Source organism: Neophocaena asiaeorientalis, unplaced genomic scaffold (genome assembly GCF_003031525.2).
Source record: "Neophocaena asiaeorientalis asiaeorientalis breed wild unplaced genomic scaffold, Neophocaena_asiaeorientalis_V1.1 scaffold659, whole genome shotgun sequence".
Classification (NCBI taxonomy): Eukaryota; Metazoa; Chordata; class Mammalia; order Artiodactyla; family Phocoenidae; genus Neophocaena; species Neophocaena asiaeorientalis.
Genome location: NW_020173776.1, coordinates 287,432 through 311,850, shown reverse-complemented (window position 1 = coordinate 311,850; position 24,419 = coordinate 287,432). Strand labels below are relative to the sequence as shown.

Below are 24,419 nucleotides of genomic sequence, written 5' to 3'. Positions count from 1 at the left end.
CCTCCCACCCCTTACAAGCCGCCTCTGTAGTTTGCTGTGTCTGGAACTATGTGACGTTCATTATGGAGCCTCAAGGATGACTGTACCCAAGAATCCATGATTTCTAAGCGAATGGGTCATTTTGCTTTGGATCAGGGACTAGCTAAGGGGAGATGGGCCCCAGTGGGTGTTAATTCCTAGCACAGAGAGCATTTGGATGGGGAAGTGAGACCCAGGTTGCTCTTAAGCACATTTTCATTTTCTCCCCTCCCTCCCCTTCCAAATTAGGGTGAAGGTTGCCGAACTGTCCCCCTGGCTGGACATGTGGGGTTTGACAGCTTGCCCGACCAGCTGGTGAATCAGTCAATCAGCCAGGGCTTCTGCTTCAACATCCTGTGCGTGGGTGAGTATTTCCATAGCAGGAAATTCTATTACAGAATATGGATCCTTAATGGCTAGGTGTGGCTCTGCAGGTCATTAGGTTCAATAGTGTGTCATTCTGATCTATTTGCAGGAGTGTTTCTGCCCCTCTTCTTCTTTTATCCCTCTGCTTGTTTTGGTGAGCAGCTGGCTGTAGTTACATTTTTCCCTGCCCAGACCAGAATGCGGGGCCATACCTTGGGGGGAGCTGAGCTGCGTGACACCCAGTGGAAATTCTGTAAGGGAGCTGGCTGGCTCAGCTACTCTTATCAGGCTTGTTCTGACTGCAGAAAATAGGAGCTAGGGCAGAATTGGGAGGGAGGTAATGGCTGTGGAAAGATGCCTGCTTACCAGCTGTGGGCAGTGGGTTGGGTCTGTCTGTTTCCTCTGCAGCCCTGCTGTGCTTGGTACAGTTTGAGCTCTGTGCAGGCACCACACAGCTGTGTGCCAAGTTCTTTTTATTCCCTTTAAGTGTATCTGTGCCTGGACCTTTAGTCTCAAGTGTGGGAACCATGTCTTAGTCACCTCTACTGTGCTAATTACAGCACGAAGAGAGTTCAATAATGTATGTGAAATGAACGCATGAGTTATCCCCGCAGGAGCCACTCACTACATTTCTCAAACACTTTCCCATGTTAACAATTTGGGTCCTTACTAGGACTCTGGGAAGTGAACAGACCAAGTGGCATTCGTATCCTCATGGAACAGACGGAGACCAAGAAACTCGGGGAGGCGGGGGGATAAGGGACTTACCTGAGACAACACAGAATAAGTGGCAGAGCCATGACAGGGACCCAGGTCTGCCTGACCCTTTGTCCCTCCCACTGCTTTGGTAACCACTGCCAGAGACATCTCTTGAGAATGCAGAAGCACTTTGGAAACTGTCAAGCACCAGCCAAGCAAGTCTCAGGAACAGCAGTTCCTTGACATTCTTTGAGAATCTCTCCTTAGACCTTAAATAATCCCAAATTTGCAAACACGATCACAGTGTAAAATTTTCAATATACAGTGCAGTAAGGCGTACCTGCATATTTTTAGTGACATACCTCCAAACCTTAATGGTTCTATAAATACCATAATAATGGCAGTTTTCATGCCCGGTCGGAACACTTTTGCTAATTGCCTTTTCCTGTTTTTGTACAGAGCATACGGGGAATTCATTCATACTGAGGGTGTGAACCACTACTGAATTGGATATTCTACTCTCTAATGTAGTCTAAAGTTCTGTTTTGTAACTAAGGTCATTCATTTTCTTGGACTCTGTTTTTTCTTCTCCCTCCCTGGCACTCCTCAGATCATTTTCTGTCGGAGAATTAGCTACACACTCAAGGACAAGTAGAGAAAACAAAGCCACTTCTAAGTATGGTTGACAGGCAGTCAGCTAGGCTCACTCACTAGTGAAATGACTCACTCTCACGCACCAGCTTTGGAACCTATGAGATGAAAATATGTGCTTCACGGATTTACATATCATGGGCCTGAGAGTCCAGATCTAGGCTGTTAATTCTTCAGATGCCAAAAGTCTACCCATGGTTACGATGAGGTGCTATTAGGAGAGGGATACAAAATAAACAGCAGTCATGGTGATCGACATCAAGATCAAATACCATCACGTCCAGTATTAGCACTGCCAGATCTCTCCCATCTTTGGCTGATGGCCAACTTATTTCACGTAACATTTGATTACTGAAAAACTTCCACACGAACATATTGGAGTCCCTTGGCATTCCTCCCAGAGCTCCGGGTGACCTGCATTGAAGCTGAGGGGATGAGAAGTGAAGTGACAGGCCCACCCCCGTCAGTCTCTCAAACCAAGTGCAATTGGGTGGGCTAGTGAAGCTTTAGGAGGGAGGCCGCATAGGTCAGGATGGCTCTCTGGGGGCGGCAGTGTAGGGTAGTTGGACATGTGGTCCACAGGCTCCCCTAGGGCCTGGAGGAAGAGGCAGCCAAGCTCAAGGCAAAGTGAGTGGGAGAAATATTTCTTTATTTCTTTATTATTTATTTTTATGTTTGGCTGCGTTGAGTCTCCGTTGCTGCGCGCGGGCTTTCTCTAGTTGCCGCGAGCGGGAGCTACTCTTCATCGCGGTGTGCACGGGCTTCTCATTGCGGTGGCGTCTCTTGTTGTGGAGCACGGGCTCTAGGCGTGCAGGCTTCAGTAGCTGTGGTGCACGGGCTTAGTTGCTCCGCGGCATGTGGGATCTTCCCGGACCAGGGGTGGAACCCGTGTCCCCTGCATTGGCAGGCGGATTCTTAACCACTGCACCACCAGGGAAGCCCCAAGTGGGAGAAATAGTAAACCCCTACCCACCCAGGCATCGTACATATGCAGCTGCTTCATTGTGCACCTGCGGGCATGGAATCGCTCAACTGCCCAGGACAGACCCTCCAAGAGGGGAAGGGTAGAAAGGAGACCCTCACACCCAAGGAGTCACCTCCTCTTTCTCTCTCTACTTATGAAGTTTCAGGAAACGGCTGCCCTAATAGCTCCCCTCTTAGCCGTGCAGGTGCACCCCTTGGATGCACCCGCCCAGGCTGGTTAACTGCATTCCCCATCCCTGATCCAAAAAAAGCCTGCAACTCATGCATCCGCCTCTCTGGCTGGGCTCAGAAGCCTGTCATTGCTCTGAGAACCCACAATTTGGGCCAAAGTCACAGGCGGCTTACGGTGGCTCTAAGGCTGCAATCTCAGCCCAGCCGTGGGACTGGGTAGCGTCACCGACGTGGCGAAGGATCCGTAGCTTGGCTGCTGAAGGTGATCGTTTCTCTCGCAGGACCTTCAGCGACCATGCTTTCATGCCTACTGCCTGTGCATAACGGTCAACTTTACTCCCTTAATGACGATTATAAAACGGTTCTGTTTGGGCATAGAATATGTTTCCCCAAAGGATTTTCTTTTCTTTTCCGATAGGGCATTTTAAGTGTAAAATTATGGTAACACTGGCTTTGGTTATTAACAGAGATCTAGAATATTTTTATCACAGTATTGTTTATTGTGGTGCTGGGCTGCTGATCAGAGGCCCCAGCCTAGCGGAGTGAGTACCCTCCGTGCATAAGTGCGCATGTGCATGCTGGCATGGAGAGGGAGAATTTTTATGAATCAAGAGCGTAATTTATACATAAGGGCACTGATGATGACACCTACGATCATTATTTTTAGAGGGCCAGGCACATGGGTGTGAGCATATTATGGCTCCTCTCCAACAGACGCTATGGTTGACAGTAATTACCGAGTGGGCTGAGGTCCCCCTCCTGTTCTAAAAAATCTACTAGCCCACTCCCAGTCTACGAGCTTAGCTTTGGAAATCACTCGGATCCCAGGATTCTAGATATAGTACAGGAGGCGTTGGAGGAACGACTAGAGTCGGCAGTGCAAACGTTCTGCTGGGAAAGAGCCCCAAAGAGACTCAGCCCTCTGAATGTGCCAGCAACAGAGAATGCCTGTGACGAGCACAAAGGGTCATAATGCTAATATTTACTTTGAAACTGCTCAGGATTCCAGGCTCAACTAGGCTCTGTTGAACTTGGAAAAAAAAAACATACAAGAGAAGCAGGACTGAGGCTCAGTGCAGGAGGAGGGGAAGGGCAGCTAGCATTCTCTCAGGGTTAGGGAGCGATGGTTTCATCTCTCCATCTCTGGGAGAGGCAGCCGTCCACCTGTCTGAGAAGGGCTGCCAGCGGTGGTGTGCTGGTCAGCGTCAAACCACCCACTCTCAGGAGAAAAGTTGCCGTGGTTTGTAGCATTTACCAATTTTTGTGCTGTCATTATTCCCACCATAGCTGGTTTTAAGCTGCCAACATGGCATCACTGCACATGGGCTTGGGAAGAACTGCAGGAAGCCGGGCGAGCTGGTTCCAGCACACCCCTGTTTGCCAGGTCTCTGCAAGATCAGGAAGAAGTAGAGGGCAAGGTCACAGAGCCAGGCAGGACCTCGTCCCCATCCATAGGCTCCCTTGGCCAACAGGAGTTCCTGGAGAGTTCCCTTTTGGACACCTTCCGGTTGAACTCAAAGATGTTTCTCTTGGTTTATTCCAACATTCGGAGCCGGAAGAGACTAGCTCTCCTGATCATTGCTGTATCCCCGACTCCTAAACCTGTGCCTGGGTCCTATTAAAGGTTCTAAATATTTGTCGAATGACTGAATGAAACAACATATCACACCTATGGGACGCACTAGAACATGCATGGGCTCCAGTGTCAGACTGCCTGCGGTCAAATGCTGGCATTGCCACATACCACTTTTGTGACCCTGGGCCAGTTTCTTCCTCCACATTTTATAGATGAGGAACGTGACGTGCAGAGAGGCTGAAGAGCAGGGGCACATTCACACAGCTAGGAAGTGGCTCGGTTAATCCATCTGTAAATTAAGGACAAATAGTAGTATTATCTAATACACAGTCTTATTTTAGGGAATAAATAAGGAAATATATGTAAGGTATTTACAGTGGCGCCCACATAGTAAGTGCTCCAGGAGCAATAGCTGTTATTATTACTACTCAAACCTGCTCATTTTATGGAAAAAGAGACTGGAGTCCAGAGAAGGGGAAGGGCTAGGCTTAGGTCACAGTCATTTAGTGATAACCTGCCTGGGACTCTGCATTTCATCACTTGCAAGGACTTAATTGCACAAGGTACCAGAGGATGCAAATGTTAACAGCAGATGAGGAAAAGGGCTAAGCTTTTCTTTGTCACAGTGGTTTTGAACTCCCGGTAGAGAGGTCAACATCAGACTAGCCCAGGGAGTATAGTTTGAAAAAGCAGATTTCATATTCCATGTTTTAAATTGAATTCTTTTTTTAAAAGCTGGTGTTTCCAGGATCCTATCTACATTAAGTCAAGTGAGAGGAAATCCTCTGGGCTGGTGGAGATGACTTAAAAAGGGTTAAGAAACCCCGCTGTACACTCTGAGGAGGGAGGAGGAGAGAGAAATTGACCCCTCGGGACTCCTCAGGTTTCCTGCTGGAATCTAATTGCCAAGTCCCTACCTTCCTGCAGGGGTGTGGAATCTGCTGACCTGATCTGAGTTGAGCCGAGAGTGGCTCCCCTCCCCCGCTCAGTACCGGGCCCAGGACAACATCCCAGGCTCAGGCTGGGTCTGTGGCAGCCATCGAGAGAGAGAGAGATCCCACCCCTCCCCGCCCCCAGGCTCCACATTGATGGAAAACTGGAACGGGACAAGCACACTTGATTTTCTGCCCTCTTCTCATGCTGCATTTATCACAATTCCCTAGACACCCGCCGGGTCTTTTCTTCCAGACACTCATCATTGAGCATCTAATTTCCACAGCCCTTTTGCACTGGCAGGCGTCCGGGTGGTCATTTTCTCCGTTGCCCTGCCCTGCCCTGCCCACCCGGCCTGCCTTTCTACAGCTGCGCAAACAGGGCGGGCCCTTCCCTCTGTGGTACTGCTCCTGAGGCCTCTGTGTGAGCCTCTTGCTAGGCGCTCCGGGGAGTACCAGAAGTTGCCCATCCCCTGCTCTCTGGGAAGTCTTAGGATCAGGGAGTCAGGGAGCCAGCTCTGGGTGCTGGGGAGTCAGGGGCCGCCCCGATCTAGGAGCTGCGGGGCGTTCAGCAAAGAGCTCACAGAACGGGAGAGAGGGTCTGAAAGTGGGGATGTACATGGACAATGTATTAGGCACGGACAAAGGCCGGCGAAAATGTAGCTTAAGCTTCAACGCCCAGAGGGAAGGCGAGTTAGGGAGAGGCAGCCACCCTGTGTTCCCGTTTCAGAGGTGCCGGCCCCTTTGCAGTGGAGCGGCACCCGCACCTTGGGTGGGGAGGGGGGCGACGTCTTCCGCTGCTTAGCCAAGTCTGCCACTTCCCATGGCAGCCAAGTCTGCCACTTCCCACCTCACCAAGTTTTTCTGGGGACCCAAATACTTCCTGTTCCTTTAGGGAGGGAGAAAAGGGCCTCTTCTGGGAGAGTCTTTGCTGCTAGTAGGTATAACAGATCCTGGCTGGAAGCACGATCTGTGTGAGGAACCATTTCCCTGCACCCTGGCAATCAACCACATTAGTCAGACCTGGCTCTGAAATTGGGCTGGGGAGCCGGGTAGCCAGGCTGAGTTGAATGTTCTCCTTGTTTTCTCTCTCTCTCACACTGATCCCTCCACATACAGAAAGCTCTCAGCATAGACAGATATTTTTAAAAGCACCTCCTGCATTCATAGCTCATTACTCCGGATAAAAGAGGTTTGCAAGATGCAAAGCTAGACACACCCAGAGGTGGGAGGGGAGATGGACCATTTACGGTTATGGGTTGTGCAGCTCGAACCCTAGCCCTGGACTGCCCTGCAGATATGTGCTGTCGGTCACAAGAGGGGACCTTCCAGGCCAGGATTTGCCCAGGGCAAACCCACTCCCCCCATTCCCAACTGGGAAGGTGTGTCAATTCCCACATCTCAAGGGTTGTGAGCAGGCAGAGGGAGAAGAGGGGTGATGATAGCGGAACAGCAGGGTAGTCCGGGTCTTCAAAGCGCAGTCCTTGGTTCCTGGCAGTGACTTGACATCCTTTGCGTCTCTCAGGAATAACCTCCACAAACCTTCACCAGTCCCCGCAGCCCTTCCCCGACTCGTTGCCCTGGTGCGAAAGCCAGTGGTTTTGAAATTCCAGGGGTTTAACTTATTAGTATCCCGCAGCCTGTTAGTTAAACAAACAACTGACTGGCTTGTTTGAAATTTAAAGGGAAGAATAATTTGTGGCCTGCTAAATTCCCTCTCCATTAGCTAAAAATGGTCTCCCCACTGGGATGCATATCTGGGTGCTGTCTGGGCCTGGCTGGGAGAGGTGGGGACTGAGAGGAGAGGATACTTATTTGATGAGGGACTGCTGTCCCTTTCTTGTAAACTTGAAGATAGCCCTTAAATTTTTATTATGAAAGCTATACACGTTCCTTGTAGAAAACTTGGAAAATAGAGAAAAGCATAAAGAAAGAAGTGAAAAGCGCACATAACCCCACCACCCAGACATGACCGTTGGTAAGAGTACATTGTACGCCCTTCCCATGTTTTTCTAGGCATAACTCTACCTCGCCATCACTGCCTTTAACATGGTTTCTTTTTCTGACTATAAAAACAATGCATACTCAATTTTCAAATAACACAAAAATATGAAGACTAAAAGAAAAATTACCCCAGTTCCACTATCCTGAGATGACTACTGCTAATATGTTGGTGCAGTTCCTTATACTCTTTTTCACTTAACTGAGATCAAATAGTCCATGTAGTTCTACGTGCTCTTCACTTAGTGTCTTACCGTGTACATTTTCCCATGTCAGTGAATATGTATCCAAAACATGTGTAATGGCTGCGTGGTCATTGTGTGAATGCATCATAATTCATTCTTTTGTTTTTCAGGAGAGACAGGTTTGGGCAAGTCCACCCTCATGGACACCCTGTTCAACACCAAGTTCGAGGGGGAGCCAGCCACCCACACACAGCCGGGTGTCCAGCTCCAGTCCAATACATATGACCTTCAAGAAAGCAACGTGGGGCTAAAGCTCACAATTGTTAGCACAGTGGGCTTCGGGGACCAGATCAACAAGGAGGACAGGTAAGGGAGGCGGTGGGGCGGGGAGGCTACTGGGAGGCCACGGGGAGGAGCTCACAACTGGGGTCCCGCTGGACCTCTCAGGTGATGCAGGCAGGCAGCAGAGCTCACTAGCGCCGCCTCCGCCCAGGGTCCCTGTCTATTGCAGCGTTCTACTCCACACGCTTTGCCAAAAGGAGGATGTTTTTCTATTCCATTCGACAGACATTATTTATTGAGCCAGGTACTGCCGTGCTCCGACAGTCTAAAAAGGAATGCCCTTGTCTCTGCCCTTGAGGCAAAGACTCACGGGAAACCTGGTCTTAAACAAACAAGTTCCTTTGAGTGTGACCTGCTCTGTAAAGGACAGGGTACACAGAGGTAAAGGACAAGCTACAATGAGAACATGAAGGAGAGAACAGTCAGCTCCATGCAGGGAGGTCAGGGAGGCTTGCACAGAGGAGGTGCCCCTGAGCTGGCCTTTGAAGGGTGAACGATTTTGCTGGACAGACAAGGGAAGGTTGGGAACCCCATCCCGGGCAGGGACAGCTGCTTGTACAGAGGCAAAGGGATGTGGAAGACTGTGGCATGTTCTAGGGGACTGAGCTTGCTCTGTTTGGCTAGACCAGGGGTAGAGTTACTGTGAAGCTAGTGAAGCTTGTTTCAGGGCCCTCAGTTGCTCACGCACCTCCAAAGCCCTGGAACTAATTTCTAGTCATTGTGTTGTTTGATCTCTCTTGGAGGGCCCTTCAAATCGTGTAAACCTGGGGCCCTGCAATACCTGCTGTGCCCCTGGGCCGGTGCTTGGCGTGAGCTGGGGGAAAAGTGAGGGGAGATGAGCCTGAAGAGGTAAGCAGGGACCAGATCATGGAGGGGTTTGTAGAATGTGTAGATAAGGAGCCACTGAAAAGCTTTATGAAGTAGAATGATGTAGTCGAATTGGCCTTTGAAGAGGGGGCTTTGGGATAGTATGGAGATGGGCTGGAGAGCAGGAAGACCAATTAGGAGACTGTTGGACCAATTTGATCGAGGCCAGCGATGACACAGGTGCTGAGACAGGGAAGAGGAGACAGATTTGATAACTACTGAGTAGGTAGACTCAACAGGACTTGGGGGTTGGGAGGGCAAAAGAAGAACCTAGAATGAGGCTTGGATTTCTGGCTTTGGAGGGTGGACAGATGGTTGGCAGCATTCAGTAAGAGCTACCATAAGAACCAGGTTTAAGAAGAATCAGCTCTGTTTAGGAAGTGTTGAGTTTGAGCTGCCTGCGGACCATCGAGAGAGGATAGGCAGCTGAATATGCAGGGTTAGAGGTCAGGAGAGGGTCTGCGCTGTAAACAGACTTGGGTTATCAAGGTATAGGTGATATGTTCCAGCCACAGACGCACGTAAGATCATCCAGGGATTGGAGCCGAGTGAGATGAACGCTGGGCTAAAGATAAAAACCTGAGGATGTTAAGTCAGCAGATGGAGGAAAAGACATCCTGGAAAGAGACCGAGCTGGAATAAGCAGAGAGGTAGGAGGAGAGACTGTGGGTGGTTGAGAATGGTGTGCCAGTGAGGGCTGGAGTGAGGCTCAGATGAGGACGAGATGAGGGCTGGGTTGAGGGAGGGGGAGGGCGTCAGGCACCGTCTGCATTTAACTAAAAGTCACATGGTTATCACAGGTGCTCTTCCCAGAAAAGGTCACTCATCATTTCGAGCAGTGCTCATCCTTTGAGGATTCCCTTGCTTCTCAGATGAACTGTATCCCAAATTCTTCTATTTCTCCCTTAAAATAACAACAGCCATACTCATTGCCTTATAGTGAATAAATATATTTAGCTCCTTAATAATTGAACTGAATTCTGTTTTCCATTTGAAATTCTAGACGAAGGACACCTCTGCTCTGTATAGGCCTGCTTATTGTGCTAATCTTGTTTGGTGGAGAATAAATTAAACCCTGGGGAAAAGGGGCTATTTGGGTCACAATATGAGTGATTAATCTCAGCTGCAGACCGCTCAGCATCTCGTCCATTAAATTTTTCACAGTTCTCAGTAACATATAGTCGACATATCTAACATTGGAAAACGCCTGTATAATGATGGTTTGGGAGGGCCAAACTGATAGAGCCCCTTAGAGGCTAATCTACTTCTCTTGCCCCTTAGAGGCTAACCTACTTCTCTTCTATTTTTAATATCCTTACTGTTTTTCCTGATTATAAATGTGATACGTGCTTATATCAAATAATACAAACTCGCATAAGTAAAAATGAGAAGCCTCCGGGAAATGGGCTGGGGAACAGAAGTGGAGTAAGCTCCAGGGATTTGTAATAAAAAGCCATGTTTTCTCCATTCTGACAGGGCCGTGAGGACATAGATAGGTCAGTGCAGCTGCACGGAAAGAGAGCATCAGAAGGCCCTGCTTTACCCAGGGTGCAGGGGCAAACTGAGAAGAGCAGTGACGAAGGCCATATCATGAAGGGCACCATCTGAAAGCTGCTGAAGCAAAAGGAACTCAAGAGGGAGACAGAGGACAGGCTGGAAAGGGGTGTGCTTAGGAACTCAGGCTTTGGTCTCAGACAGACCTAGGTTCAAATCCCATCTTGCTACTTATTAGCTCAGGGATCTTGGACAAGCATTTTGTGCTGGTCTCAGCCTATCCATAACCAATGTTGCGGCTGGACCGGCCCTTGTGGTTCTTATTATGATTGCAAGACGCCCTCAGTAATAACCGTCAGGAAACTTGGAGGGGAGCAAAGTGTTTATTACTCACAGTTTCTGGAAAGGACAAGGCACACCCGGGGCTACACAGCGAGGTCGAGGGTAGAGAAAGAGAGCGAGAGCACCTGGGCCTGGGGTTCTGCTTTCATAGGGATCGAGGGTAGGCGGCCTGTGGTTTTGCGGGCTTGCTCTTTATTGGTGAATGTAAAACATAAGAGCGGGAATTTAACACGTGGGGAGAGAAAAAAACAAGTGGCCTAAATGGTCAGTTATAGAAATGCACCAATATTTCTATACGGGGACTGGTTCCTTATCTTTCTGTGGCTGGCAGTGTGTTTATTCGTGATAGCTGTCCTTGAAGTAGGTGCCTTTTTGAAGTGGATGCCTCCGAAATCAAAGCTTAAATCAGACACTTGTGTTACAAAAATGCAAGTTACAACTGTCAGGGCTTACACTACAACTAGGCACTTAAATTCTTTATGCCTCAGTTTCCTGTAAAGTGGGGATGGTGATAATACTGATATCTACCCAGAGGGTTATGGGTGAGGCATACTCCACGTGTATGGCATAGGAAACGCTTAAACAGTGCCTGGCACGGGGTAACTAACGAACAGAAGATATTGTTATGATCGTGACTTTTATTGGTAGAAGAATCAAGGGAGAGTTGTATTATGTAGCATATGTGAGGGAATGATAAATAGTGTCCAGAGAGATAAAAACTGAAAAATATCCATTGGGTTTGGCAACATGAAGGTCATTAATACACTTAGGAATAATAATTCCAGGGAAATTGTGGGTAGAAAATAGATTGCCATGAGTGAATGGGAGGTAAGGAAGTAAAGGCATCAGAATAGCAAAAGGAGGGACTTCCCTGGTGGCGCAGTGGTTAAGAATCCACCTGCCAGTGTGGGGGACAGGGATTCGAGCTCTGGTCCGGGAAGATACCGCATGGCATGGAGCAACTAAGCCTGTGTGCCACAACTACTGGGCCTGCGCTCTAGAGCCTGAGAGCCACAACTACTGAGCCCTCGTGCCACAACGATTGAAGCCTGTGCACCTAGAGCCCGTGCTCCGCAACAAGAGAAGCCACCACAATAAGAAGCCCGTGCACCGCAACGAATAGTAGCCCCTGCTCGCCACAACTAGAGAAAGCCTGTGCACAGCAACGAAGACCCAACGCAGCCAAAAATAAATAAATAAATGAATAAATTTATTTATTTATTAAAAAAAAGAATAGCAAACGGGGCAATTGAACAGAAAAATGAGTCCAAGATCAAATCCATGTTTCTATGGGAATTTAGCATTTGTAAGTTAGCAAGGAAAGAATAGACTATTCAAGAAAATGTGGGCTTCCCTGGTGGCACAGTGGTTGAGAGTCCACCTTCCGATGCAGGGGTCACGGGTTTGTGTCCCGGTCCGGGAAGATCCCACATGCCGCGGAGCGGCTGGGCCCGTGAGCCATGGCCGCTGAGCCTGCGCGTCCGGAGCCTGTGCTCCGCAACGGGAGAGGCTACAACAGTGAGATGCCCGCGTAACACAAAAAAACCAAAACAAAACAAAGAAAATGTGCTGGGAAAATAGGCCATCCGTTAGGAAAACATAAGATGAGACCATCCCACACAAACACCATTCACAAAAATAGATTCCAGTTGGATTGAAAACAACTTCTAAAAATATGAGGAAAAAATATAAGAGAATATTTTTATAACTTTGGGGGTAGAGAAGGCTTTTTTTAAAAACATCTTTATTGGAGTGTAATTGCTTTACAACGGTGTGTTAGTTTTCATCGATTGAGATGATCATATGGTTTTTCTCCTTCATTTTGTGAATATGGTGTGTCACATTGATTGATTTGCGTATGTTGAAGAATCCTTGCATTTCTGGGATAAACCCCGTTTGATTATGGTTTATGATCCTTTAATATGCTGTTGGACTCTGTTTGCTAGTATTCTGTTGAGGATTTCTGCATCTATGTTCATCAGTGATATTGGCCTGTAGTTTTCTTTCTTTGTGACATCTTTGTCTGGTTTTGGTATCAGGGTGATGGTGGCCTCGTAGAATGAGTTTGGGAGTGTTCCTCCCTCTGCTATATTTTGGAAGAATTTGAGAAGGATAGGTGTTAGCTCTTCTGTAAATGTTTGATAGAATTTGCCTGTGAAGCCATCTGGTCCTGGACTTCTGTCTGTTGGAAGATTTTTTTTTATTATTTATTTTTGGCTGCGTTGGGTCTTCATTGCTGCACACGGGCTTTCTCTAGTTGTGGTGAGCGGGGACTACTCTTCGTTGTGGTGCGTGGGGGCTACTCTTCGTTGCAGTACGTGGGCCTCAGTAGCTGTGGCTCGCAGGCTTCAAAGCGCAGGCTCAGTAGTTACGGCGCACAGGCTTAGTTGCTCGGCGGCACATGGGATCTTCCCAGACCAGGGCTCGAACCTGTGTCCCCTGCATTGGCAGGCGAATTCTTAACCACTGTGCCACCAGGGAAGTCCTGTTGGAAGATTTTTAATCAGTTTCAATTTCAGTGCTTGTGATTGGTCTGTTCATATTTTCTATTTCTTCCTGATTCAGTCTCAGAAGGTTGTGCATTTCTAAGAATTTGTCCATTTCCTCCAGGTTGTCCATTTTATTGGCATAGAGTTGCTTGTAGTAATCTCTCATGATCCTTTGTATTTCTGCAGTGTCAGTTGTTACTTCTTTTTTATTTCTAATTCTATTGATTTGAGTCTTCTCCCTTTTTTTCTTGATGAGTCTGGCTAATGGTTTATCAATTTTTTAAATCTTCTCAAAGAACCAGAATTTAGTGTTATTGATCTTTGCTATCATTTCCTTCATCTCTTTTTGTTCAATAATTTTTCTTTTTCTTTAATTTTTTATAGTTTGATTAATATGTGTCTTGGTGTGTTTCTCCTTGGATTTATCCTGTATGGGACCCTCTGTGCTTCCTGGACTTGATTAACTATTTCCTTTCCCATATTTGTGATGTTTTCAAGTATAATCTCTTCAAATATTTTCTTAGTCCCTTTCTTTTTCTCTTCTTCTTCTGGGACCCCTATAATTCAAATGTTGGTGAGTTTAGTGTTGTCCCAGCGGTCTCTGAGACTGTCCTCAGTTCTTTTCATTGTTTTTTCTTTATTCTGCTCTTCAGTGGTTATTTCCACTATTTTATCTTCCAGGTCACTTATCCATTCTTCTGCCTCAGTTATTGTGCTATTGATCCCTTAGAGAAGGCTTTTCTAATCATGACACAAGATCCAAAAGTCATAGAAGACTGACAGATTTAAATTTGTTAAAATTAAAAACAAAACAAAAACAAAAACCTTTTTCTTGTGGATGAAAAATGTCTCCTGCTTTTTCAGTAAACAAAGGATATTGAGGCCATCAAGCCAGCAGCCACTGAGGCCACCTGCAACAGTGCACCCTGAGGGGACTCAGAATGGGTGGAGAAAAGCAGGATACTGGCCCTGGATAGTTAAGATGCCTGTCAAAGGCATGATTTCAATGAGCCCAGCCAGACTCTTGTCTCTTCCCATACATAGAAAAGTGCTACATTCATTAACTTGAGATGTCTGGTTTTCTTTAATTAACAGTAATCTTTTGATGTTCTGACTACCTGGTTTTTGTTGCAAAAACCCCTGTATATCCTGGCTCCTCCTTTACCTCTTTGGAGCAGTCCCTCAGAACTCTCTGAGAAGCTGTCTTCTGGGCTTAAGGCCTCAGTTTTGTCCACCAAATAAAACATAATTCTCAACTTTTAGGTTGTGCATTTTTTCAGTCAATAGTCTATTGAAACATACTCTAAACAAAAGTAAAAACAAACTACAGATGAGGAGAAAATATTTGCAACCTGTATAGCAAAGGATTTTTCTAAAATGTAAAAAGAGCTTCTACAATTCAATGAGAAATAAACAAGTAATTGACAGAAGGGGAAATGTAAATGGCCCATCAACATATGAAATGATTGTCATTCAACTTCATCAGTGAGTAGGGAAATGCAAAATGAAACAATGAAGTCTTTTTTTCATCTATCAGATTTGCAAAAATAAAACATAAAAATATAATATCCATTAATACCAGGTAGTTTTATTCATGTTGCTGGGAGTATAAATTGATACAGATTTTGTAAAGGTCAAATTTGATGGTATCTGTTAAAATTTTAAATGTGAATATCTTATGATCCAGCAGGTCCACCTTTAGGAATATAGCCTAGAGAAACAACTGTACATGTTCATAAAAAGCATAGAAAAACGATGTTCACTGCAGCATTGGTTATGGAACGAAAAAAATTTTTTAAACAGTCTAAATTTCCACCAATAGGGCAACTAAATGATCTATAGTACAACCATACCATGGAACTGTATTTGGCAGTGTAAAAGAATGAGTTAGATCTATATATACTTACATAAACATGTTGTTAAGTGAAAAAAAGAAGTTGAAGAATGATACACAGGTCATGATGCCATTTGTATAAATCTGCCCCTTCCCAGTAAAACAAACATTTCTCTCTCTCTCTGTTTATAGAAGCAGAGAAAAAAGTCTGGAAGAATAATCAACAAAGTAAAAATGGTAACTGCTATTAGTAGTTACCTCTGAGGAGGGTAGATTAAGTACATGTATTCTTTGCATAATTAAAAATAAATTTTGGGGACTTCCCTGGTGGCACAATGGTTAAGAATCTGCCTGCCAATGTAAGGGACACGGGTTCGAGCCCTGGTCTGGGAAGATCACACATGCCGTGGAGCGACTAAGCCCGTGTGCCACAGCTACTGAGCCTGCGCTCTAGAGCCCACATGCCACAATTACTGAAGTCCGCGTGCCTAGAGCCCGTGCTCCGCAATAAGAGAAGCCACCACAATGAGAAGCCCGCTCACCGCAGCGAAGAGTAGACCCCGCTCGCTGCAACTAGAGAAAGCCTGTGTGCAGCAATGAAGACCCAGTGCAGACCCAATTAATTAATTTAAAAAATAAAAAGAGTTGAAAAAATTTAAAAAGAAGCAGATAAAGTGGATATACATTGCTCCTTTAAAAAGCTTTTCTGAGCTGGGAAAAAGATAAAGCAGTGTGTGGAGGGAAGCAAGAAGGTCACAGGTGAGTTTTATGAGGATGGGAGAGATGACATGGGCTTGAACAGGAGCAGAAGCTTCCAGGATGGAGAGGAGGGGGCAGATGTGAGAGAAATAGAAAATAGTAACCAGTTGATGCGGGAGATATAGTTCAGTTTATAAAACACTAAATGCCTACTGTGTGCCAGGTACAGTGTGAGGTGCCAGGGCTACTAAGAAATAAGACACAGTCTCTAGTTAAGGAGCTTGTAGTTGAGTAGAGGGGGCAAATATGTATGCAAACTCTACATAATGTGGTAAGTACAGTAACAGAGGTATGTGGAGGGGGCCTGTGCGCACAGGAAGAGCAGCAGTCAAGCCTGGTGGCGGGAGTATAGGGTGCAGGTTGCTGAAAGGGGAGAGGAGGTGATCAGGAATGACTGGGCTAAGTCTTGAAATCTTGCAGGATGAGTACAAGCTAGTGAACTGGCTTAGAGTGGGTATTCAGTACACATTTGTTGAATGAATGAATGATATATACATTGATGGGAAAAAGAAAATAAACACCTCTAACTTTTCATCATTTAAAACCAAAAGTATCCAACCCACAGACATAGAAAACAAATTTATGGTTACCAAAGGGGGGGAGCAGGGGAGGGCTAAATTAGGAGGTTGGGATTAACACATACACACTACTATAGACAAAATAAACAAGGACCTACTGTATAGCACAGGGAACTATGTTCAATATCTTGTAATAACCTATTATGGAAAAGAATCTGAAAAAGAAGATATACAGTATAACTGAATCACTTTGCTGTACACCTGAAACTAACACAACATTGTAGATCAAACTATACTTCAAACAACAACAACAAAAAAAGCCCCAAAGTATCCATTGAAGGTTTCAACTAGGATGCTGGTGAGGGTAGAAAACAGTCTACAGTGCGTTGAGGAATGAACGAGAAGTAAAAATAAATAAATGAGTAGATTATTCTTTCATCTACTCCATCCATGCATTAAATATTTATTGGGCACCTATTACATGCCAGACCCTGTGGTAGGTGCAGAAAAGAAACCTGACTGCTAAGGGAAGAAAAGACACAGGGCAGTAGTTGGGGAGAAATGTGTGGTTGAGGAGGACTGGGCTGTGGAAAGATCTTTTTTTTTGTCGTTGTTGTTGTTGTTGTTTTGTGGTACGCAGGCCTCTCACTGTTGTGGCCTCTCCCGCTGTGGAGCACAGGCTCCGGACGCGCAGGCTCAGCGACCATGGCTCACAGGCCCAGCCGCTCCGCGGCACGTGGGATCTTCCCGGACCGGGGCACGAACCCGTGTCCCCTGCATCGGTAGGCGGACTCTCAACCACTGCGCCACCAGGGAAGCCCAGACCTTTTTTTTTTTTTTTTGAGATGAGGGAAGACTTAATTAAGCCTGTTTATAGGTTGCGGGGAGGGAGTAGTCAGTAGTAGGTGAGGAGCTGATAGATGAAGCCAGGTTCTCAAAGAGCCTGGAAGAAATAAGATCAGGTACACAAGGGATGGTGGACCTTGAACAGGATGAGGGACCCTTCATCCTCAGAGACCAGAGGGGAACAGGGAAGGGGAGGGAGTGAGGTGGGTTGGGGTAGTGTGAGCCGGGTGACCTTGATTTTGTTGATAAAGTAGAAGATAATACCGTCTTGTGAGAGGGAAGGGGTCATGAATAAGTTCTGAAGCTTGAGGAAAATGTTGAAAGTTTGGCATGGTCAATGAAAGCAGTAGGAATGGAGCCAATCAAGGCCGGGCAAAAGGATTGTCGTGCTGTTTTAAAGGCCTATAATGAAGTTGGAGGCCAGGAATTTGGGTACCAAGACCCAAAGGTTTTTGTTTGTTTGTTTAATATTTATTTATTTATTTATTTTGGCAGCGTTGGGTTTCAGTTGTGGCATGCACGTGGGATCTAGTTCCTTGACCAGGGATCGAACCCGGGCCCCCTGCATTGGGAGCACAGAGCCTTACCCACTGGACCACCAGGGAAGTCCCCACGACCCAAAGTTTTGTGATTGCTTCGAGTCAACTTCAGCAGCAGTGGTGTAGGAGCAGAAAGCAGATCCTGAAATTTATTCAGCCCAGCAGTTTTGCTAGGCAAGGAGGGTAGAAAGCAGGGGTGTGGTGGGAGATGAGTTGATAAAAGCGTTTTGGACAATCAGTTATGGGGGTCAGCCTCGGCCGAGAAGGAGATGAGGCCAGGAGGGGGTTGATATCCTTTGAGATAACGGAGAGGTCAAGGTACCAGAGGATTCTATGAGGTGAAAGATCAGGTTTAGGCAGACTGAAAGCATAGGAGAGCTGGGAAGTTGTGCAGTGGTGGTCAGATAGTGGGGCGTTAGAAGCTGTCTTGGGTGAAGCTGGCCTGGCGAATGGTATGATGTGTAGGTGGCTGAAGTAGAGGGAGCTGGAGGTTGGTGAAGTTGAGGCGATCAAGGAATAAAGAGGCTGAAGGTTGATGGCCTGTCCTCAAGCACACTGCAGTCACCAGAACAGGGAGAAAGACGAGGTCAGGCACCACCAGAAGAGGATGGAACAGGCCTCAAACGGAGACAGTTTTTTACACTGAGGTAGAGGAGTAACGCCCTAGAAGTGGCGCTGAGGGGCTACCTGAATGCCCACACACTGAGCCCAACATACACAGGTTGTGGGAGAATAAGAAGCCTACACAGGGGACTTCCCTGGTGGCGCAGTGGTTAAGAATCCGCCTGCCAATGCAGGGGACATGGGTTCGATCCCTGGTCCGGGAAGGTCCCACATGCTGCGGAGCAACTAAGCCCGTGCACCACAACTACTGAGCCTGTGCTCTAGAGCCCGTGAGCCACAACTACTGAGCCTGTGTGCCACAACTACTGAGCCTGCACGCCACAACTACTGAAGCCCGCGCACCTAGACCCCCGTGCTCCACAACAAGAGAAACCACCGCAATGAGAAGCCCGCGCACTGCAGCGAAGAGTAGCCCCCGCTCGCCACAACTAGAGAAAGCCCGCACACAGCAACGAAGACCCAACACAGCCAAAAAAAAAAAAGAAGCCTACATAGGAGGGGGCTGCCAGGCAATGGGGTCCTCAGGGTTGCGGGGTCCTCAGGGTTGCAGGGTCCTCAGGGGAGAATTGGGTTACCAGTAGTGTGAAGAGGTAAGGCAAGTTCTGTGAAGAGGAAGATGATATAGGCCAGCACTTCTCAAACTTTAAAGTTGCATACAAGCCACTGAGGCTCTTAATAAGATGTAGATTCTGATCCTGTAGGTCTGGGTTGGGGACTGGAGAGTCTTGATTTCTAACAAGCTTTCAGGTGACCATAGTGCTCCCTATTCAAGGACCACACTCTTGAGTGGTAAAGAGGTAGGCAATTTTGTTTACCATGGTTCAGGGGTTTCAGAGGGCACAGTGGACACATTTTTGAGGGGTGATGAGTCCATGAGGAGAGAGTGGAATAGCAGTGAGCATAGAGGGAAGAGGTGGCTGGAAGGATGGAGTAGATTAGGTGTTGTCACTCTGGGCACTGTTCCAGTAGACCTGACCTTATGGTATCTTGGCTTTGATGGCTGAGATGGTGCTGTTCAAGTATAATGTCTGTGACCAGGCCTTCTGGGTTTCCAGCAGGGGAGCTTCTGACAGCTGCGTTTGCAGTGAGGACTGGCACGTGGGAGAAGGAGACTGGGATGACTTCCGGGTGTCTAGGAAGCGGATAGGAGGCAGTGATAACTGAGGCCATGGGAGTGACCAGGACCATGCAGGGCTAAGGGGCATGTGATGTGTAGAATGACAACAAAAGATGGTCCAGGGGCTTCCCTGGTGGCGCAGTGGTTGAGAGTCCGCCTGCCGATGCAGGGGACGCGGGTTTGTGCCCCGGTCCGGGAAGATCCCACATGCCGCGGAGCGGCTGGGCCCGTGAGCCATGGCCGCTGAGCCTGCGTGTCCGGAGCCTGTGCTCCGCAACGGGAGAGGCCACAACAGTGAGAGGCCCGCATACTGCAAAAAAAAAAAGAAGTAAAAAAGTTATGTAATGGAGGGAAAAAATGTAGCAGTACCATAATTAGATCACTCAAGTGAGCCTGTCACCTGAAAATTAATTGGATAAACCTAAGGGATGTATCCCCCCGCCCCCACTCCTAATTCTTCAGGAACCTTCTAAGGATCTCTGCAACCAACAGATTCTTTGATGCTCTTACCCTTCAGAACAATGTTTGACTCATAGGGGTCAAAGGAAAAAGAAAGGACTATATTTTTAGATTTTTCTCTGAGGCTCCAGAGGTACCCATCATCTGGCTCTCTCTGTATGTAGCTCTCAGGATCTAGAATTCTGTGATTCTTTTTAAAAAAAGCTCTTTTGCCTTCTCTACTAGTGGGATCTTTCAAAAAGGCTCAGGGTGGGAGCTGCTGCTCCTCCTTCAATCGTGTTCCCTTCCCGCAGTGGTCTCTGCAGACTCCCTGTCCCGGGCCGGATGCTAAACCTCTTCCAGCTTGAAGGGAGAAGCCCTGGAGGGAGGGGCAGCGGACAGACAGGGAGATGAGAACAGAGGCAGGGCGGAGGCTAAGATGACCTAGCTAGAGCAGGAAGAGGCTGCAGGGGTGGCAGGAATGGCCTGGGAGAGAACAGAGAAGCTTCCCAGGACAGAGAGGAGGCTCCCAGCAAGACTTGGAGCCACACGGGAGTGCCGTGCCTGGAGACTCAGTGAGCTGGGGGGTGGGGGCTGCAGTGTGTGTGTGTGTGTGTGTGTGTGTGTGTGCGCGCACATGTGTTAATTTTGTGCAGGCGGGACTATCTTTACCAAATTTTGTCAGAACACGTAGATTTTAAAGTCACGACCTTACAGGAAATGAGAACTGGAAAAATATCTGGACCTTAGGGGAGCCAAGTGGGGAGCGCCTCGAACCCAGGAAGATTGAGCAGAACCCACTGTGTTCTGGAAGATTCCCCAGCAGTGGGTCAAGGAGAGGTCCTGACCACCACTGGGTACCAGCTTGAGTATTAGGCACTGCGGGGGAGATGCAGGAAGTGGAGACATGAGCCCAGCCTGGTGTGCAATCAGCCCATCCACAGATACTGCCAGTGGGCTCCACACTGCATCGGGGCCCCATGGGGGCAGAGAAGGGCCCTTAACTGTCCCTGCCCTTCACATGGACACAGTCTATTTGAGGGAACACTAATCCTTGTGAAGCAACAGTAAGCGATCCAATAGCATAATTCTTTTTTACACTCCTGGGTCACAGAAGGGATTTCTGGCATAACTGGGGAGTTGTGGAGGAGATGGGCATTCATCCGAGCCCTGAGGCCTGGGAGGGCAGGATTGGGATGAGAAGAGAGAAATGCACATTCTAGAGAGAAAGCGCACTGATGGGCATATGGTTGGCTCACGTGGGGACCAAAGAGGTGGCCAGTCTGACGGAGTTGGAGGCCCCACTGAGAGGAGATGGAGAAATCCAGCTGGATGGGGAGAGTCGGATTACCAAGGACATTTTCAACTTCTAAAAGAGTTTCGAAGCCTATCAAAATCCAGGTGTTTGAAGTGGTCTGGCCATTTCCCTGCTCTCTCCTTTAGCTACAGGCCCATTGTGGAATTCATCGACGCCCAATTTGAGGCCTACCTGCAGGAGGAGCTGAAGATTCGCAGGTTACTGCACAACTACCATGATTCCCGCATCCACGCCTGCTTGTACTTCATTGCCCCCACGGGTCATTCCTTGAAGTCGCTGGACCTAGTGACGATGAAGAAGCTGGACAGTAAGGTACCGAGGCCTGGGAGGCAGGGACGAGGGCAGGCGGGAGGCAGGGCAAGCTGGGCTCCCTCCTGCTGGTCTCTTGTGCGATGCAGATGCCAGAGCTCAGGAGAGGTTTTGTGGCATCTTCATCCTCCCCTTCATTCCCTGTCCCTCCATAAAGATGATGTTAATTGACCCAGCACCTGAGTTGTATGCTTTGTGATGTTTTCCCAGCACTGGGCATGAGTCTTCCCTGAGCTGTCTTTCTGCCCTGATCCCTCTTGGGAATAAAGGTGGATGCAAGCAAGACGGCTGTCTGGGTCTAGGGCCTTAGGCTTTGGCGATGCAAAGGTGTTTTTCCTTTGTCCTGATGTTAACTGACCTTTACTAGAATCAAACATGCAAACTTGACTTCAAAAGTTACTATTCTTATTATCAATAATAATTTTATCATAGCAGCTAACATCTTTTAAACCCTTATTATATGTCACCACTGTAAAAGTACCTCATGGAGTATCTCATTGAATCCTCACAACAACTCGGTAAGGCAAACACTATCATTACCTCCCATTTTATAGAAGAGAAAACTGAGGCTCTAAGAGGTTAAGTGACATGCCCATTGTCATATAGCCAGCTCCTGGCAGAGCCTAGATTTGAACTCAGGTTATATTGCCTCCATACCCAAGGAAGATGGCTGTGGGAATCAGGCACATCCTGCTTTAAGATAAACTGAAAAATGCAAGTCCCACATCCGATATAAATTAGACAGTGATTCTTCATGTTAAAGAATTATTGGCTGTGCAAAAGAGTCGACCACAGGATTCTTTTTTTTTTTCTTTTGCTGTACGCGGGCCTCTCACTGTTGTGGCCTCTCCCGTTGCGGAGCACAGGCTCCGGACGCGCAGGCTCAGCGGCCATGGCTCACGGGCCCAGCCGCTCCGCGGCATGTGTGATCTTCCCAGACCGGGGCACGAACCCATGTCCCCTGCATCGGCAGGCGGACTCTCAACCGCTGCGCCACCAGGGAAGCCCGACCACAGGATTCTTTAAAAAGCCTAATTACTAGTACGTTTCCTCCCCTAACATTTCATATGTGTCTGGCACTGTGATGAGTACTTTATAGGCATTGTTTTTATTTCATCGTTCCAATAATCCAGTGTGGTGGGTACTATTATTATCCTCATTTTACACAGGAGGAAACTGAGGCACAGTCAAGTAGCTTGCTCCAGGTCAGACAACTTGTAATGGGTCTGGGATTCAGACCGAGCTCTCTCTGACTCCAGGGAATTTATTTTACAAAAAAAATCTACTTTATATGCAGTTGTTTAGTAGCACATTCACCATAAAAACGGAGTTTCAGCTAGCATCGAAATAGGAGCAGTTTTTCGTTTTTCACAGCAGTGAGTTCACTGCCCACGAGTAACGGGCCGCTTGGGAAATGTCGCCACATCCCGCATGTCTTGAAGAGGGTAGCAGAGTGATGCGGCTGGCGGCCTTGCAGAGGAGCTGAGTTAGGTAGGCCTGTGTTTACAACGTGCCAATGGGCGACGTGGCGAAAAGTGTTGCCACCTTGCCAAGGGCTTCGGTCCCCACGCCCCAAGGCTTTAAGGGAGGTGCCTCCAAAGTGCAGTCTCTCTTTGACCAGCACCTGAAGCTGCAGTGTCAGCCTTGAGAGGCGCTCCTGAGGCAAAGAGCGAAGGAGGTGGGATTTGTCTTAAGTCTAGAGCTCTTTTCAGGGCCCAAGTACCATCCATGCCAGCCCATTGGAGTCTGCTGGCAGGACCAACTGTGCTTTCTGTGTGAACTTGAGCTTAGCTGTGCTGTGTCTCACTCAGGCATGTAGGTTTCTATACCCTCAAGCAGTAAAAGCCTTGTCACTTCTTGGAGGTATTTCAAGGATTGAGGTTCAGGTGGATTGAACTTTGGGTAGCATTAGTCCTTTCTCCTGCTGTCCAAAATTGGGCATTTGTACCTGCTTCCTCAGTTTCTCATTGTGGTACTAATACCTCCTGGGAGGGTTTTTTGTCAGGGTTAATTGTGTTAATCCTTGTAAAGCACTTAGTTCAGTGCCCAGCAAACTGTAAGCACTCATTGTGGTATATTATATTGCTGTTTGGCCATGGAGGTGGCCAGTCCTGGACTACTGCGTTGAGCTGCTCCCTCTGGCAGCTGGTAGAAGTCCTAGGTCATGCCGCTATCAGCTGCAGATTACCAACAATGACGCCGCTTTGCTCCTCCCTTCTCTAGGTCAACGTCATCCCCATCATTGCCAAATCAGATGCCATTTCTAAGAGCGAGCTAACAAAGTTCAAAATCAAAATCACCAGCGAGCTTGTCAGCAATGGAGTCCAGATCTACCAGTTTCCTACGGATGATGAGGCGGTGGCAGAGGTCAACGGAACCATGAACGTGAGTGGGAGTACAGGGCTTCAACTTTCTGGCCATTTGCCCTTAATTATTATTATTTTACCAAATAGCAGTCAGACGTCACCATCCATCTTAGTGTAGTCAGCTTTCATTATCCGAGTCTCAGGGATTCAGACCCCTCCTTCCACCCTCCTCTCTGATGCCACACTGGTCTAGGCCAGGCAGCCCCCATGGGACTGCCGGCAAGGCAAACGGTCCTTGTCTCTGACCAATTGATGCGGCGAAAGAAGGCAAGGCTGAAAAAGCTGGCTGGCTTTGGAGACTCGAGGCTAATCTGTACTCAGATAATCAAGCCCTTTGCCCCTGGGACACGTAGCCTCCAATTTTTCTGGTGACTAGAGAAATGTTATTTTTAAATTTCAGGGTTACGCTTTGCTTTATTAAGTGTGAATGAATTGAAGAAAAAAAGCACAACCAACCGCTTGCCATCTTTCCTCTCACTCCCGCACTCCCCCTTCTTTACAATGTGTTGATGCTGTTGCTGCGAAATCGTCAATGTTGTGATTTCAAGGAGACAGATAATAGCTTGCAGAAAGCCTCTGCTTTGGGAACAGATTTCTTTTTCTCTGTTGAGAGGCATCGGTTTTTCCTAATGTT

General features: G+C 47.6%; 1 protein-coding gene across 7 annotated transcripts in view; it reads left to right on the top strand.

Moving 5' to 3' along the window:
- Positions 1-24,419, top strand: part of SEPTIN6 (septin 6) — a 61,518-nt gene that overhangs the window by 12,980 nt on the left and 24,119 nt on the right. For all 7 annotated transcript variants that reach the window (XM_024751846.1, XM_024751840.1, XM_024751841.1 and 4 more), the window contains 4 exons: positions 268-382; positions 7,754-7,949; positions 21,236-21,422; positions 23,643-23,804. In XM_024751846.1, the coding sequence (XP_024607614.1) occupies positions 268-382; positions 7,754-7,949; positions 21,236-21,422; positions 23,643-23,804 (660 nt within the window). The remainder of the gene's footprint in view (positions 1-267; positions 383-7,753; positions 7,950-21,235; positions 21,423-23,642; positions 23,805-24,419) is intronic.